Source organism: Mercenaria mercenaria, chromosome 2 (genome assembly GCF_021730395.1).
Source record: "Mercenaria mercenaria strain notata chromosome 2, MADL_Memer_1, whole genome shotgun sequence".
Lineage (NCBI taxonomy): Eukaryota > Metazoa > Mollusca > Bivalvia > Venerida > Veneridae > Mercenaria > Mercenaria mercenaria.
In genome coordinates, this window is record NC_069362.1 from 87,090,797 (window position 1) to 87,106,996 (window position 16,200).

At 34.9% G+C, this 16,200-nt stretch overlaps 2 protein-coding genes across 2 annotated transcripts in view; one reads left to right on the forward strand and one right to left on the reverse strand.

Annotated features, from left to right (window-relative positions):
• LOC123564510 (tetraspanin-5-like) overlaps nucleotides 1-9,621 on the reverse strand; it is a 39,616-nt gene extending 29,995 nt beyond the window's left edge. The window contains exon 1 of the mRNA XM_045358156.2: nucleotides 9,432-9,621. Coding sequence (XP_045214091.1) covers nucleotides 9,432-9,515 — 84 coding nt within the window. The 5' untranslated portion in view covers nucleotides 9,516-9,621. The remainder of the gene's footprint in view (nucleotides 1-9,431) is intronic.
• Nucleotides 9,622-9,652: 31 nt separating this feature from the next.
• On the forward strand, nucleotides 9,653-14,690 carry LOC123564511 (uncharacterized). The gene is made up of 2 exons (XM_045358157.2): nucleotides 9,653-9,803; nucleotides 12,709-14,690. Exons 1-2 carry the CDS (start codon nucleotides 9,661-9,663, stop codon nucleotides 13,028-13,030), a joined length of 465 nt encoding a protein of 154 aa, XP_045214092.1. The 5' UTR covers nucleotides 9,653-9,660; the 3' UTR covers nucleotides 13,031-14,690.
• The last annotated feature ends 1,510 nt before the right edge of the window (nucleotides 14,691-16,200 follow it).

The following is a 16,200-nucleotide window of genomic DNA, read 5'->3' on the forward strand; positions in this document are numbered from 1 at the left end:
ACTTAGAATATTTAAATATTTCACTGTTTTGGCCACATCTGAAGATTTTTGACCTTGTTTGAGCACCTACTTCAGGATGCTATACTCATACTACACATCAACATATAGGTACATCCTGGTAACAGTTTATTAATACTATTTAAAACAAAGACACATTATCTGAAATAGCTCTAGAGGCCCAGGTCATACATGGATGTATGGTTGGCTTTCTAGTATATTTACTAGTTGTTTTTTTTATAGTATATTTAGTATATTTAGATACTATGAAATATTTTGACTCTTGTTCAAGTACCCTACATGCTGAGCACAAAAAGTACATTTTACCACGCAGTAAAATGTCTTCCAAGCTCAGAGTTTAGGAGAAGTAGCTGTAACAAACTTATTCATTAACATTTTGACATTCGGTAGACAGACTGATGGATGTTCAAGTTTAAATCTCGAGAAGATAGTCAAAACTTTAATTTAGTAAGTCAAAATTTCTAGACAATAAGTACATAAGTTAGTATTTCAAAATTTTGAATTGATATTTAACATCCACTGGCATTAATTTTCTCACTGTTCTTGTGTAGTTAAGATGTGACTTTTATTTTTTACACCCCTCCCCCCTACCCCAACCCCAAAAATAAATTTAACAAGAAGCTGCGTTCAATAAACGCTTGATGCCCCCAGTGCCATCCTTGTCGATAGATTTTGCACCTAAGTCCAAAACGAGGTCAAGGTCAAGGTCAAACTGAGGTCAGGTGATGTTTGAAGATGAGGAATGACACAGTTTACATCTGCATTAATATCAAGTCATTCTAGTAAGGGGTATTGATGCTAGACAAAACGGTCCCATTTGGTTAACCAAGAGATGGCCCATATAAAGCAACCTAAGTCCAAAAGGTCAAGGTCAAACTGAGGTCAGGGGATGTCTGAAGATGAGGAATGGTCACAGGTTACATCTGCATAAGTATCAAGTCATTCTAGTAAGGGGTATTGATGCTAGACGAAATGGTCCCATTTGGTTAACCTCGTACGGACGGACGAACAAACAGATGGACTGATAGGACAATCTCTATATGCCTCCTGCATCAGTAGATGCTGGGGGCATAAAAGTTGCACAAATGTCATAACATTGCTCCTTTAGTGATTTCTTATATATGTATAAAAATGACACAAACATCTTTGACAGCATACACGTATACATATCAACAGATTTCTTTTGCACATGTTACAAAATGAAGCTCACCCAGAAACCAAACTTGAATATGATATGCAGATCCTCATTAATCAACTGCAGGTAATCACATCATCTCACTGCAACTTGTAGAAAGTCACAACACAAATATTCTACCTAGAAAATCTTTTTTTCTCACAATGGGTGTAATTCTGATGTTCCAAAAGTAAGTTAAATCTAGAATTGTTTCACTGTTTTGTTGGCAAACCGACATGTTAAACTATTACACAGTCTCCAGTCATAATTGAGCCGCGCCATGGGAAAACCAACATAGTGGCTTTGCGACCAGCATGGATCCAGACCAGCCTGCGCATCCGTGCAGTCTGGTCAGGATCCATGCTGTTTGCTTTTAAAGCCTATTGGAATTGGAGAGACTGTTAGCGAACAGCATGAATCCTGACCAGACTGCGCGGATGCGCAGGCTGGTCTGGATCCATGCTGGTCGCAAAGCCACTATGTTGGTTTTCTCATGGCACGGCTCATATGTTGTTTATGCCCTTCTTGGATGGGAAAAAAAGACAGAACATTAACAAGAAAACATGAAACAAAAAACGAAATATTTTATATACTACAAGCCTTGCATTCCTACTTCCTCTATCTTTGCCATTATTCATGAAATTTTGGAGCCAGAGTTAGAGAACTTGTGTCACATCATATAACTAATGATGTGGAACCGTTATTAAATCTGAATCAAATCCAAAGAGTGAATAAAAACTATAACCTGAAATTGTAAGTAAAAAAGAGGGTGTGGTGGCGTGGTGGTAGGGTGTGGGGATGCAAAGTTCATGAAATATTGGTAATTGAGCGACTGTAAGCACACAACATTTCTTGACCATCTTGTTATGGAAAGAACTGTTTCAAAAGTACTGATGAGGTCGCTGCAAGTTTACTTTAGACTTTGTTATATCTACAGATGTCTACTGATTTTTTTAAATTTTAAAATGGAGTGAAAAATAGACAGCTTTGACACTAAAGGGTGATGCCTTCACTTCCCTAGCTGCTCACATGTTTCATATTGTTAAGTTTTACTACTAACTAAATGATAAGTATTGACATGTTAATTATAGCTTATAAAACGAAAAAACATTTAGGCAAAAAATCCAGATGAAGTGTTGACACATCATGGAAAACTTTTGATAAAAATGCTTTAAGACATGATTCAGAACCCAGTGACATGTTCACACAGGAACAAATACCAAGGCAACTAAGATACGCCAGTGGTACCGTAAAATTCAAAATTACTTTAAATTTCAATAGCATTAAATTCCACAGAGAAATTAAATCTAAACAATGGATCAATACATATAGGTACATGACATTGTATAACAGTAGCAGTTTAAATTAGCATGGCTCAAGCATAGAAATAAAATCAATAGTTCTAACATCAGCAGGAGTGAGAACAATTAAGACAGCATTAACACTATGAATACTGTTCAAGTGTTTTCCAGAAGACTGCTAATGACTGCCTTTGCAATATTAAGTAAGTGACGGCCACTACATGCTGGTTGCTAGTAACTGCCAAGACTTTATACAAATTTACAAACAAGATTGTAGGCTGTAAGTGATTTCCAAGACTGCATACAGCTGTAACATGTATTCTGCTGGTGACTGCAAAGACTGCATACAGCTGTAACAAGTAGGTTGTTACTGCCTGCCAAAACTTTTCATAATTGTAACAAGTAGGTTGTTAGTGGCTACAGCTGTAACATGTAGGTTGGTAGTGACTGCCCAGACATTATACAGTTGTAACATGTATGTAAGTTTTTAGTGACTGCCAAGAAGATATACAGCTGTAACATGTAGGATGTCAGCGACTGCCAAAACTTTATACAGCTGTAGCATGTAGTGTAGGTAATCTTAATGACTGCTAAGACTTATAAAGATGTAACAAAACACCTAAGTTGTACCTGACTGCCAAATTACACAGCTGTTACATTTATTGGTAGGCTGTTTTTGACTGCCAAGGCTTTATACAGCTGTAACATAAGGCTTTGACTGCCAAGACTTTATACAGCTGTAACATGTAGATTGGGATTGCTAAGACTTTATACAGATGTAACGTGTATATATTGTGATTGCCAAGACTTTATACCACTGTAACATGTAGATTGTGATTACTCAGACTTTATACAGCTGTACTGGGCCTACGTTGCTGAGTGGTTAAGGTCGCTGACTTTAAATCACTTGCCCCTCATCAATGTGGGTTTGAGGCATTGAATTCTTCATGTGAGGGAGCCATTCAGCTAGCTTACGGAAGGTCGGTGGTTCTACCCAGGTGTTTACACATCTGTAACAGCTGTAACATATAAATTGTGACTGCCAAGACTTATAAAGCTGTAACATGTAAATTATGATTGCCAAGACTTTATACAGCCGTAACATTAGATTGTGACTGCCAAAACTTTATAAATTATACAGCTGTAACATTAGATTGTGTCTGCCAAGACTTTATACAGCCGTAACATTAGATTGTGACTGCCAAGACTTTAAACAGCAGTAACATTAGATTGTGTCTGCCAAGACTTTATACAGCTGTAACATTAGATTGTGACTGCCAAGACTTTATAAATTATACAGCTGTAACATTAGATTGTGACTGCCAAGACTTTATACAGCTGTAACATGTTGATTGTGACTGCCAAGACTTTATAAATTATACAGCTGTAACATATAGATTGTGACTGCCAAGACTTTAAACAGCTGTAACATAAAGAATATGACTGCCAAGACTTTATACAGCTGTAACATGTAGATTGTGACTGCCAAGACTTTAAACAGCTGTAACATATAGATTGTGACTGCCAAGACTTTAAACAGCTGTAACATATAGAATATGATTGCCAAGACTTTAAACAGCTGTAACATGTAGATTGTGACTGCCAAGACTTTAAACAGCTGTAACATACAGAATATGATTGCCAAGACTTTATACAGCTGTAACATGTAGATTGTGACTGACAAGAGTTTATACAGCTGTAACATTAGATTGTGTCTGCCAAGACTTTATACAGCTATAACATTAGATTGTGACTGCCAAGACAGCTGTAACATTAGATTATGACTGCCAAGACTTTATGCAGCTGTAACATGTAGATTATGACTGCCAAGACTTTATAAATTATACAGCTGTAACATTAGATTATAACTGCCAAGACTTTATACAACTGTAACATGTAGATTATGACTGCCAAGACTTTATACAGCTGTAACATGTAGATTGGGACTGCTAAGACTTTATACAGCTGTAACATGCAGATTGTGACTGCCAGGACTTTATACATCTGTAACATGTAGATTGTGACTGCCAAGACTTTATACAGCTGTAACATGCAGAATGTGACTGCCGAGACTTTATACAGCTGTAACATATAGATTTGGACTGCCGAGACTGTATACATCTGTAACATATAGATTGTGACTGCCAAGACTTTATACAGCTGTAACATATAGATTGTGACTGCCAAGACTTTATACATCTGTAACATTAGATTGTGACTGCCAAGACTTTATACAGCTGTAACATGAGATTGTGACTGCCAAGACTTTATACAACTGTAACATGAGATTGTGACTGCCAAGACTTTATACATCTGTAACATATAGATTGTGACTGCCAAGACTTATACATCTGTAACATTAGATTGTGACTGCCAAGACTTTATACATCTGTAACATAATATTATAGACTGTGACTGCCAAGACTTTATACATCTGTAACATCAGATTGTGACTGCCAAGACTTTATGCAGCTGTAACATGTAGGTTGTTAGTGACTTGAAAGACTTTATACAGCTGTAACATTAAGATTGTTAGTGACTGCCAATACTATATGTTTAAAAGGTTGCTTGTTACTGTAAAGACTTTAAAAATGTTAAATGTACATTGTTATATTCAGGTTTTACATGCAGACAATTCATAAGACTTGTATCCTTTACGACATCTTGATAATTTCTTTGTTCTTCAGATAATAATTTTAAGATAACCTCAATGATGCATCAAATTTCTGAAACATGTGTTACATTCATCTTGTCATTGTTTTGAGTGTTCATAAAGAATGCCAATTTTGTCCATTCCAAGATTGTTACACAGCTTTATGGTGTCTCATTTAAACTGCTCATTAATATTTTAGTTAGGTTACAACCATACTGTATACTATTTGTGACTGACTTCTTTTTTCATCAGATTCATTACATATTTAAACTTAACAACTAAAACATTTACCCATTATTGGCAAAGAAAAAGATTAAAAAGATATGAAGCCTTTAGTTTTTATATGAAAGTCTGCTAGTCATGTTAATAAAAGAGGCTACTCCTTGAAAGTTCATGCAGTTGTTGTGCTGTCAATGTGGTATTTGATATCAAAATCAATTGGTTTTACCATTTATTTTTTACTTTGAGCAGTGCATAAAATAGGCAAGAGTGATGAGGGAAAAGCAGACAAAACTGATCAAATTATACAGAAAAACACACTGAAACATTTAACTTGGCAAAAGTCTCCCAAATTTCACTAGTCTGGACATGTTTCCTGACTCTGAAAGGAAAACTATTTTTCTACACTACTGATATTAGTTCAATGGTGTCTCTTCCTACTACTCCACCTAAATCTGTGTAGAATAGTAGAATAAAACACCAGTGGGTATTTCACGATGATTCAGATGTATTTTTACTGAAAAATATTTTACAAGAATCTGACCTATAAAACTGCAAGAGAAAAATTACTCTGAGGCCTTTCAAGCCAGTAAATCAAATCATCTTCCTTTATCAATAATTCTTAGTAACACCTTATTCAACAAAAAAAAAAAATCATACGCCTAAATCCTACATATTTAAAAGATCTTTGTTTTTGAAGGAAGAAGCAAGAATAAAGAACAAGTCTTGTGACTTCCATGTAAAACTCACATATATCTAATAGCAGTATACAGAAAGATGAATTTGAATGGGCTGCCATCAGATCTAACATTTAGGAAGATTGAGTACTTTAGTCAGATTGGAGTATCTGCCTATAATAATAGCTCACCCTGAACCTTTAGTGAGCTAAAACAGTCTGTGTAACATCTTTAGTATACATTATGTAATGAAAAAAAATATATAATAAAAATAAAAACAAGAGCTGTCGGAGGACAGCAACGCTCGACTATTCAACAGCCTTGTCAATTGAATGAATACAAAAGTTGAAAAAGGGGCATAATTTTGTAAAATGCAAAGTAGAGGTATTGAACCTCTGTACTGCATGTCATATCATGACAGTGAACAAGTGTGTGAAGTTTCAATCCTTTCCAATTTGTGGATACTGAGATACCAGCTTACATACAAAAAACTTAACAAAAAACTGCTAAGTCAAAGGGGCATAATTTTGTAAAAATGCCAAGTAGAGTTATGGGACCTTCACAGTGCATGTTAGATCATGACAGTGAACAAGTGTGTGAAGTTTCAATCCATTCCAATTAGTGGATACTGAGATATCAGATTACATACAAAAATTTAACCAAAAACTGCTAAGTCGAAAAAGGGGCATAATTTTGAAAAAAAAGAAAGTAGAGTTATGGGACTTGCTTAGTGCATGTCAGATCATGATAGTGAACAAGTATGTGAAGTTTCAATCCATTCCCATTAGTAAGTACTGAGATACCAGCTTACATACAAAACCTTAACCAAAAATTTCTAAGTCGAAAAAGGGGCATAATTTTGTAAAAAAGCAAAATAGAGTTATGGAACCTGTGCAATGTAGATCAGTTCATCACAGTGAATAATTGTGTGAAGTTTCAATCCATTCCCACAAGTGGTTACTGAGTTACCAGCTTACATACAAAACCTTAACCAAAAATTTCTAAGTCGAAAAAGGGGCATAATTTTGTAAAAAAGCAAAATAGAGTTATGGAACCTGTGCAATGTAAGTCAGTTTGTCACAGTGAATAAGTGTGTGAAGTTTCAATCCATTCCCACAAGTGGTTACTGAGTTACCAGCTTACATACAAAACCTTAACCAAAATCGGGACGCGGACGCGGACGCCGACGCATGGGCGAGTGCAATAGCTCACTATTCTATGAATAGTCGAGCTAAAAATCATTATGATTTGTTTCATTATATTATTTCAAATATCAAGAGAAATAGATTCCCTCCTACAGCTGGTATACTGATTATATATTCATGGTAACTGAAATTCAGTTTTAAAATCGGTGTGCAAAACTGTTAATGTCATCCAAATTTCAAGGGTGAATCTTGAAAAACAAGAAAGAAGGTCAAGTGATCCCTAATCGTTTGGGGTCATCAGGTAATTATAATCAAAAAGTCTAGGAAATATGATCTGATAATTTTTGAAGTATTTTTTCCTATAGATATAACTCATAATTATAACAAGAGACCTCCAGGGTGGGGCCTCTTTTCACCCCAGGGGCATAATTTGAAAAAAACTTGTTAGAGATCCACAAGGCAATGCTACATACCAAATATCAAAGGCCTAGGCCTTGAACTTTCAGATAAGATCTTTATTTTTTTCCTATATAAGTCTATGTTAAACTTGGTACCCCAGGGCAGGGCCTATTTTCACCCTAGGGACATAATTTGAACAAATTTGGTAGAGAAACACGAGGAAAGGCAATGTACTTAATACCAAAAGCCTAGGCCTTGCAATTTCAGGCAAGAAGATTTTTAAAAGTTTTTTTCCTATATAAGTCTATGTAAAACTTGAGACCCCCACTGGGCAGGGCCTCTTTTCACCCGAGGGGCATTATTTGAACAATTTTGGTAGAGGACCACAAGGCAATGCTACATACCAAATATCGAAGGCCTACGCCTTGAACTTTCAGACAAGAAGATCTTTATTTTTTTCCTATATAAGTCTGTGTTAAACTTGGTACCCCCAGGGCAGGGCCTCTTTTCACCCTACGGACATAATTTGAACAAATTTGGTAGAGAAACACTAGGAAAGGCAACATACTTAATACCAAAAGCCTAGGCCTTACATTTTCAGGCAAGAAGATTTTTAAAGTTTTTGTAAGTCTATGTAAAACTTGTGACCCCCAGGGCGGGGCCTCTTTTCACTCCTGGGGCATAATTTGAACAATCTTGATAGAGGACCATAAGATGATGTCACATACCAAATATCAAGGCTCTACGCCTTGTGGTTTTGGACAAGAAGATTTTTAAACTTTTTCCTTTCAGTTGGCATGGCAACCAGAGTTCTGCATGGAATTAAATTCTTTGAACAATTTTGAAAGGGGACCACCCAAGAATCATTCCTGTGAAGTTTGGTGTTATTCTGCCCAGTGGTTTTCAAGAAGAAGATTTTTTTAGAAAATGTTGACGGACGGACAACACACGACGCACGACACACGATGGATGACAGACATTAAGCGGTCACAAAAGCTCACCATGAGCCTTTGGCTCAGGTGAGCTTAAAATCAAGAAGTAACATTTGATTGATGCATAAGATCATGTTGAAGAAGGTTACGTCTGCACTCGATAAAATTATCGGCTTTTTACACGCCGATTGAAAATTTTCAAATTGGGAAAAAATGTCTCAGCCCGATCTTTGCTTTCTTGTTGCCAGGAACATTCGCAAACTGATCCAAATTAGCGCCAGAATTTGTAAATCCGTGCATTTGGCGCCAGCATTGGCAACTGACAGCGCTACCCCTGAATATTAATGTCTAATTTATTAGAGCAAGTAAGTCTGAGCAGTAGACAAGCTTACTGTCGCTAAGTGCCTGCTTTTTAATTCTTTATTAGAGCAAGTAAGTCTGAGCAGTAGACAAGCTTACTGTTGCTAAGTGCCTGCTTTTTAATTCTGACATTTGCAGCCACTGCACAGTTACAGTAACTGTTAATGACTGTCACAATATAAAACGAACTGTATGCGTCCGATTAGTTCAACTAGTCTGACCAGTATATTATGACTTTTTTGGATATTTTACTGTCTTTGTTTTCCTAACAGTAAAATGCAGACACGGGTATATACGTAAGGCTTACTGCCGCTTAGAGGGATGACAACTATAAAATATCAGATCATAAAATAAGTCCTGATAAGCCAAATGAGTAAGGCTAGAAACATCTTAGCCCTCTCCACAAAAACGTCTACAAATATCACTCAGGACACCCTTTCTGTAAAATGTGAATCAGCTTTTTTTGCAAATTTCCAAACCGCACAGGCAGTGACTACTTTCATAACATTATGCTTCTTTAACAAAGAAATCAGCTGTTCTATAATAAACTCACCCAAAACAAAACATTGAATCCAAACATCAAATATTTCACTAAACAGCTCACTTCTGAAGAATCTTGTCGACGTTTACGCGGCATGGTTGAGTCCCTGAGAAGAAAACCTTCAGATTGAGATGAAAACTAAAGAAATATTGGCTGTAAATTTTTGACTGCTGACATAATTCTCTATTTATGTGAGTATACTGATAAAATCCGACAGTTTCCGAATACTTTAACGTCAAAAATGGAGAGTCGGGATGTGCAGACGAAATTTGATGAGAAAAAGGCAGTTAAAAGTAGATTTTTGGATCTGATTATCCCTATTGCAGGCTGTATAAGCTATGAATGTTTTGCTGTTAATATAATGAATCCAAGAAGATTTATAGAGTAAGCTGATATTGTTTAAAATATAAAATTCATATCACTAATTGGCTTTAAACAAGGGAGACAAATTCCTGATTCGTACTGAAAATGTTCGTAACATATCGTCTTTATTGGACATAAACATACTTCTCACGGTACGAAGGCAAGAATATATACAAGGCAGTCAGTAAGATATGTTGGTAGAACACTTGCTCAGTAAGTGAGGGATACCGGGCTCAAGACCTGGTCAAGGATCAGAATATTTCTTGCGCTGACAAACAATAGGCAGAAGGTCTTTTCACCCCAAGGCAACTCAAAACACCGCAAGACACCTAAAATATTAATTGGATATCTATGATTTATTTAAAAAATGTATTGAAGACATGTTATTACAGTTAAATTACCCTTTGGAATAGATTCGTTCAAGGAAATACACTGAAACAAACTTGTTATTATTAAGAAAGTGGCTAGGGGTCTGGTAACTGGACCTCTAGACCTGGAGTCTAGAGGTCCGGTAATCAATATATATATACTGTATACTATTATGTACTGTATTCCTAGTGTATAAGGTAACTGCTGGTAAAAGTTATGATTTCTTGTCATAAAGTTGTCGTTATTAATTGTTTTTTTTTTGTAAACATTTTAAATATATGTGTAATAAATCTCACTCAGGTTCGAGGCATATCTATTGAATATGAAATTTTAACAGCAGATTCCGGTAGTCACTGTTATTTATTTCCTCAAGCAGTAAAAAAAATTCAACAATTCATGAGCATAACCTTTAAGCTCTGTTTTAAATACTAAAGAAAGATTAATTTTATTATTTAAATTGATCAGTCCCGAGAAAAACAAGAATTTTTTTTATAAAAGTTCCCGATTACGGGGTATAAATTTTATTTATTATTTATTGGATTTGTGATTGTTTTTTTTTCGGGATCAAAGCATTATAAATAGATTCTACTTGTTTCCTGTCAATTACTGTGTATATAAAAGGCCTACAATCAGATAAATACAAAAGCGAACATTTGAAATCATCTCGCGGTTTTAAAGATAAAATATAGTCTCCTCTTTTTAAATACCGTTCTCAGTATTCATACTGATTACCGGACCTCTAGCCAGCCCTGTAGGGGTTGTCTAGAGTCCAGTTACCAGAGCCTTAGCCATTTCCTATTATTATTGTTAATTTAAGGCAGTATATATATATATATAGCTAGGGGTCTGGTAACCGGACCTATAGACCCGGAGTCTAGAGGTCCAGTTACTGGACCTCTAGACAACCCGTACAGGGCTGGCTAGAGATCCGTTAATCAATATGAATACTGAGAATGGTATTTACAAAGAGGAGACTATATTTTATCTTTATCTGAATTAAAAGACTTAAATGGCTCTAACATCATTGAACAATTATTTAAATTACATGCATTTTTGCAGATGGTTTGAAAACAGGTTATTGAATCTGTGTAACTATATGTAATGTTGAAAATACATGTGTTTGAAACGTGTTATTTATTTCTAAAGATGTATTGCTTTATTAAATAATTCATTAATTTAAAATGTCCAAAAAAGTCATCATGCACTTTACTTGGTTACAATTTTATCGTGACCTGTAAAATTCATTAAATTTTATAAGTAATTTCCCCAAATTCCTTAGGGGTTTGAAAACTGGTAATTTGGCGGTAAAGCCAACTTTAATATGTAAATTACGTATGGATTCGTTTGTTTCCCTTGGATATAGTCTGTAAAAATGTCGTTCTTGTTTATTCTCTGTTGCCTCTTGGTGTGGCCTGGATGTCATTAGTATCAAATGAAAGGGAAATAACTGGAACTCCTTTACAGTTTAGCTTTTTTTGGATTGTTTCCCTTGAGCTAGTTTAAAGATCACAAAATAATAATAAGAAAAAAAAAACTTGACGGGCATCATCACAGTATATTGGTTCATGTTTATTTCAAGTTTCATGAAATTCTACCTGCTAGTAACTTCAAAATATGTTATTATTACTAAACAATAGGATAATTATTGTTTTTTATGTGTTTTGGGGTGTCTGGGGGTGAAAAAGCTCCATTATTATCAATACAAATTATTTATGGCTTTCATTTTTGATGTATTTGTTTTCTTTCTTTTTTTAATAAACAAAAACAAATATAGTTCGATTTTTTCCCATTTGAATGGCTTATAATGGATTAAAAAATAAAGAAGAAACATCTGCTGTAAAGAACCTGTTAAGCAGATAAGAAAACATTTATATATGAGATTCCTCTTGTCAATGAAAATAAAAAAAACAACAAACAACAACTTGTTACAGTCAAAAGCATAGTCTTTTTTCAAAGCAAAAAATAGTTATGCTCCACTTTAAAGAAGCACGGGTATATTGCTTTGCACCTGTAAGTTACGTCGGTATGTCGGTCGGTCTTTCGGCAGACTGTATTGCTTCCGACAACTTGAGAACCACTTGACCAAGAACCTTTTAACTTGTTTGCATGCTTATCTAGTAGATGACCCCTATTGTTTTGGGGTCAGTAGGTCATGGTCAGAGGGGCCTGAAACTAGAAATTCTGTTCACATTTAGAGTACATACACATCACAGTTTCAATCATGTCATCCTTTGCCTAATCCCATCTGTCGGCTAAAAGCTATTAGTATGACTTTTGATGTTGACCAGGTTCTAAAATAGACTAAGTTGTAATAAGTGTCATGCTTAGTATATTCTTTTGACTTAAGAGTATATTTTACATGATATTACTAAAGACTTGAATCTGTTATTTGTCCATTATGATAGAAATAAAATTTATTTGACAATAGTTAAGGTTTTAACTACTTACTCTTTATAATTACTTTTGAAGAGGGGGCAGAATATTTATTTGTTTTGTAAAGATACCAGTATTGTATATATGTAACATTATAACAATTTTACTGTAATATTTATTTCAGGGTATTTGGCAGCAGAACTGTCATAGCAGCAGATGCTCTCTGGTTTAATGCCCACATTGGTTTTGGCATATACCTATATAGACGGAATTTTCTACAGGCAGCAAGTACTCAATGGAAGGTAATTTACAGTGTGTTTGGATCTGCTGTGTTCAATTTTGGCTCGGTTCTTTTGTGGGGTACATCCAAAGCATTACTGCCTACTGTGCCTGAAGGAATTAAGGTATTATTTGGACTTGGCTCAGGACTTTTACTGATGTATGTAGGCTGGCATTGGACAGACTTTCTTAATAAACAAGCGCTTCAGCTGAAGGAACAGAGATGACAAGCTAAAACATATTGTCATGAAGGACAGAACTTTTCCTCTCATTACACTAAGTGATACAAGTTACTGGTATTCTTCATGGAAAAAAAGAATTGTGATGCATCATATTCCAAGATTTCATTTTATCATGTTATTAGTATGCTGCCTGTACAGACTTTAAGTACCAGCTAATACTTTCAACAACTCATACTTTCCACTGACTGGAATAAATTTCAGTAAAAGAATCACCAAGTTACTTCCTTTAAAGTATATATTGTCATTGTAAGGTTAGGGGACTGTTTACTCTAAGTCTTTGCAGATGCACAACTTGTAGACATGTATGAACATTATATGATGACCATATTTAGACAAGCACGATTGAAAAGCTAACTAAGATTGACATTCTGTAACTGTAAAATCTGCACAATGGAATAAATTCTATTCGAGAAAATGTTATCAAAATAGTGATTTTCCCATAGACTCCCATTATGAAAACTCGTAAGAGATTAAAAATTTTCAAATTTCAAATCAGTCTAGCAAAAAATTGAGCTCATGACCCTATCTTTTTTATTTGCTGAATTTTCTAAGTATGATTTGAAGTTTTGAAAAATCAGGGTTTAATCAAATTCTATAACATTGTAGAAAAAAATTGATCCCAACATGCAGAACTGCTTTAATAGTGTGGTAAATATCAGAAACTTGTTTGCAATATAGATTAATATGGTAGGCTTTTTCTTGGAGTTTACTTCTTTTTAGTCATTCATAAATATTGTTAACTATAAAACTGTGGAGTAAAATATTGGCATACAGTCAAATTCATGCATTGCTTTGTTTCAACCTGCATTAAATTAACTATCATTCTCTGAAACTGAGGAATTTCTTTGCTTTGTTTCATCATGCATGGGATTGTAGAACACTGCATCAAACTAATCAAGTTTAAGCTAGGGCTGTCATCGATAGAAACAATATCGATGTATCAACGATATTTTTTTGTCAATCGATTATCGATTCCCATTTTCAAAAATCGATATTTTACAGAGAGAAAAAAAACTATCCAGATAAACACTCAGACTCTCAAAAACAATTAAGTTCACAAAGTTGTCAATTTGGATAAATGCAAAAAAGAAACATGTAAAGTAAAAATGAAAGATTTTATTAATTTTTGTTTATTTCTTTTATTTCATAAATACAAATACAACTCAGTCAAACAGTAATATGAAAAGTAGGCAATAGAACTAAAAATAGCATTTACAGGAAGGTATATAGTATGCATGTGGACAAATAGGTTGTTAATCTAACTTAATAATCGATATATCGATGTATCGTCGATATTTGTCTTCTGATATATCGGTATCGTTGATATGCCCAAGACCCAATCAATGACAGCCCTAGTTTAAGCATCGCTTTGTTCCAACAGGTCTTATTTTTAGCTGACACAGTACTAAATTGAACCAAGTCATACCTAGCTCTGTTTCAATCTGCATCAATTCAAATGATAACCTATGTTGTTTCAAAATCATGTATATTAACCATGCAGGAATTTAACTTGTTTTTATATCGCTGTTTTGGCAGTGTTGGCTGCCCACAGAGGCCTTATAACAAATTTGCTGAACTTATTTGAAGCCTTTTTTCTTGTTGTTAAGGTGGTTAAAGATGTAATAAATAGAATTTGATTGCTTTGCTTCTTCTTTATTTGGTTCTTCATATAGACAGTGTATTACTTACAGAGCACTTTATTACAAGGAAAGAAGATTACAAGTATTATTATAGCGGTCTTATATTTTATACTCTAGAAATGGCAGTAAATGATATCAGTTATCATTACGACTGGTATTTACAGTCACAATGCATTTCCTTTGATGATACAACTTTTGCATTTCATTTCATATGAAAATATTGATCATTCCAGTATTCACAAAGCTCTTTAGGCTAGGATTGTTTACAAATGCCTTATTGTGATACCAGGTTACTTCCGTTCTACTGGATGTTGCTCATGGAAGTCGACGATTTTCAATATGCAGCATACAATTGGATCAATCAAATCAGAAAGAAAGAATAAGTTATAATTTTCTGCTTTGTCACCTCCATGTAGGTATGAAGTACATAATCTTTGGCCTTCACACGTCTGTGTATTTTATACCTAGATGGAAACAACTGCGATTTATTTTTCTTAAATGTGCACAACACCTGAATGTATGTTCATTTAGTGAGGCCTGTATTTGCATTTAAGGATACTAGTAACTTCTAAAGAAAGAAAATAACACTAAACAAAAAGAACCATGATGGCCCTTTTGCACTAACCAATTTCACACTTCAAACCAGTTGAACAAGAAATATTTCTGCCAAATAATTGAAAACAGGCCTGCAGTATCAGAGAAGTAAAGTGTCATACAAGGAGAATTTTTAAAAAATTATTTCAAAACCAGACCAGTGGTTTTGAAAGGAGATAGCATTTGAAGATTTTTCTTTTTTTCAACTCTGGGTTCATGAACAGGCTTAATTCCAAATCTGAAGAACAGTTTTTGACCATTTTTAGCTCGCCTGTCTTGTAGTGACCTGTCTCGTAGTGACAAGGTCAGCTTTTGCGACCGCCCTTCTTCCATCTGTCGTCCGTTCACAATTTCTTGTGAAGAAGATAGAGACCACATTTTGCAACTGATTTTAATCAAACTTGCACACAACTTGTGTTGGCATAATATCTCGGTTCCCTTTGAAAACTGGCCAGATCCACTCAAGGGTTCCAGAATTATGGCCCCTTAAAGGGCAAACATTTGCTATTTTGGCTTGTGGACATGATACAGACCACATTTGCAAATGATTTTAATCAAACTTGCATACAACTTGTATTGGCGTAATACCTCGGTTCCTATTGAAAACTGGCCAGATCCCATCATGGGTTAGAGAGTTTTGGCCCCTTAAAGCTATTTTGGCTTTTGCAGCCATATAGAGACTTCATTTATGGTTTGATTTGATACAAACTTGCAAAATATCTTTAACAACCATAGATCTTGGATTCCATGACGAATCAAATCATAGGTTCCGCAGTTACGACCCCTGAAAGAGCCAAAATTTGTTAATTTTTACCTTGTGAACACAATAGAAGTGACATTTTACATTTGAATTTAACCACACTTACACACTACCTTTTGTCTTCTGGGGACACTCCATAGCCCTTTAGCTAAAATAAGTCC

Bases quoted from the DNA above. Each gene is read 5' to 3' on its own strand.
- LOC123564511 (XM_045358157.2), top strand. From the start codon at position 9,661: ATGGAGAGTCGGGATGTGCAGACGAAATTTGATGAGAAAAAGGCAGTT. The intron at 9,804-12,708 runs GTAAGCTGATAT...TATTTATTTCAG, and splicing joins AATCCAAGAAGATTTATAGA to GGTATTTGGCAGCAGAACTG.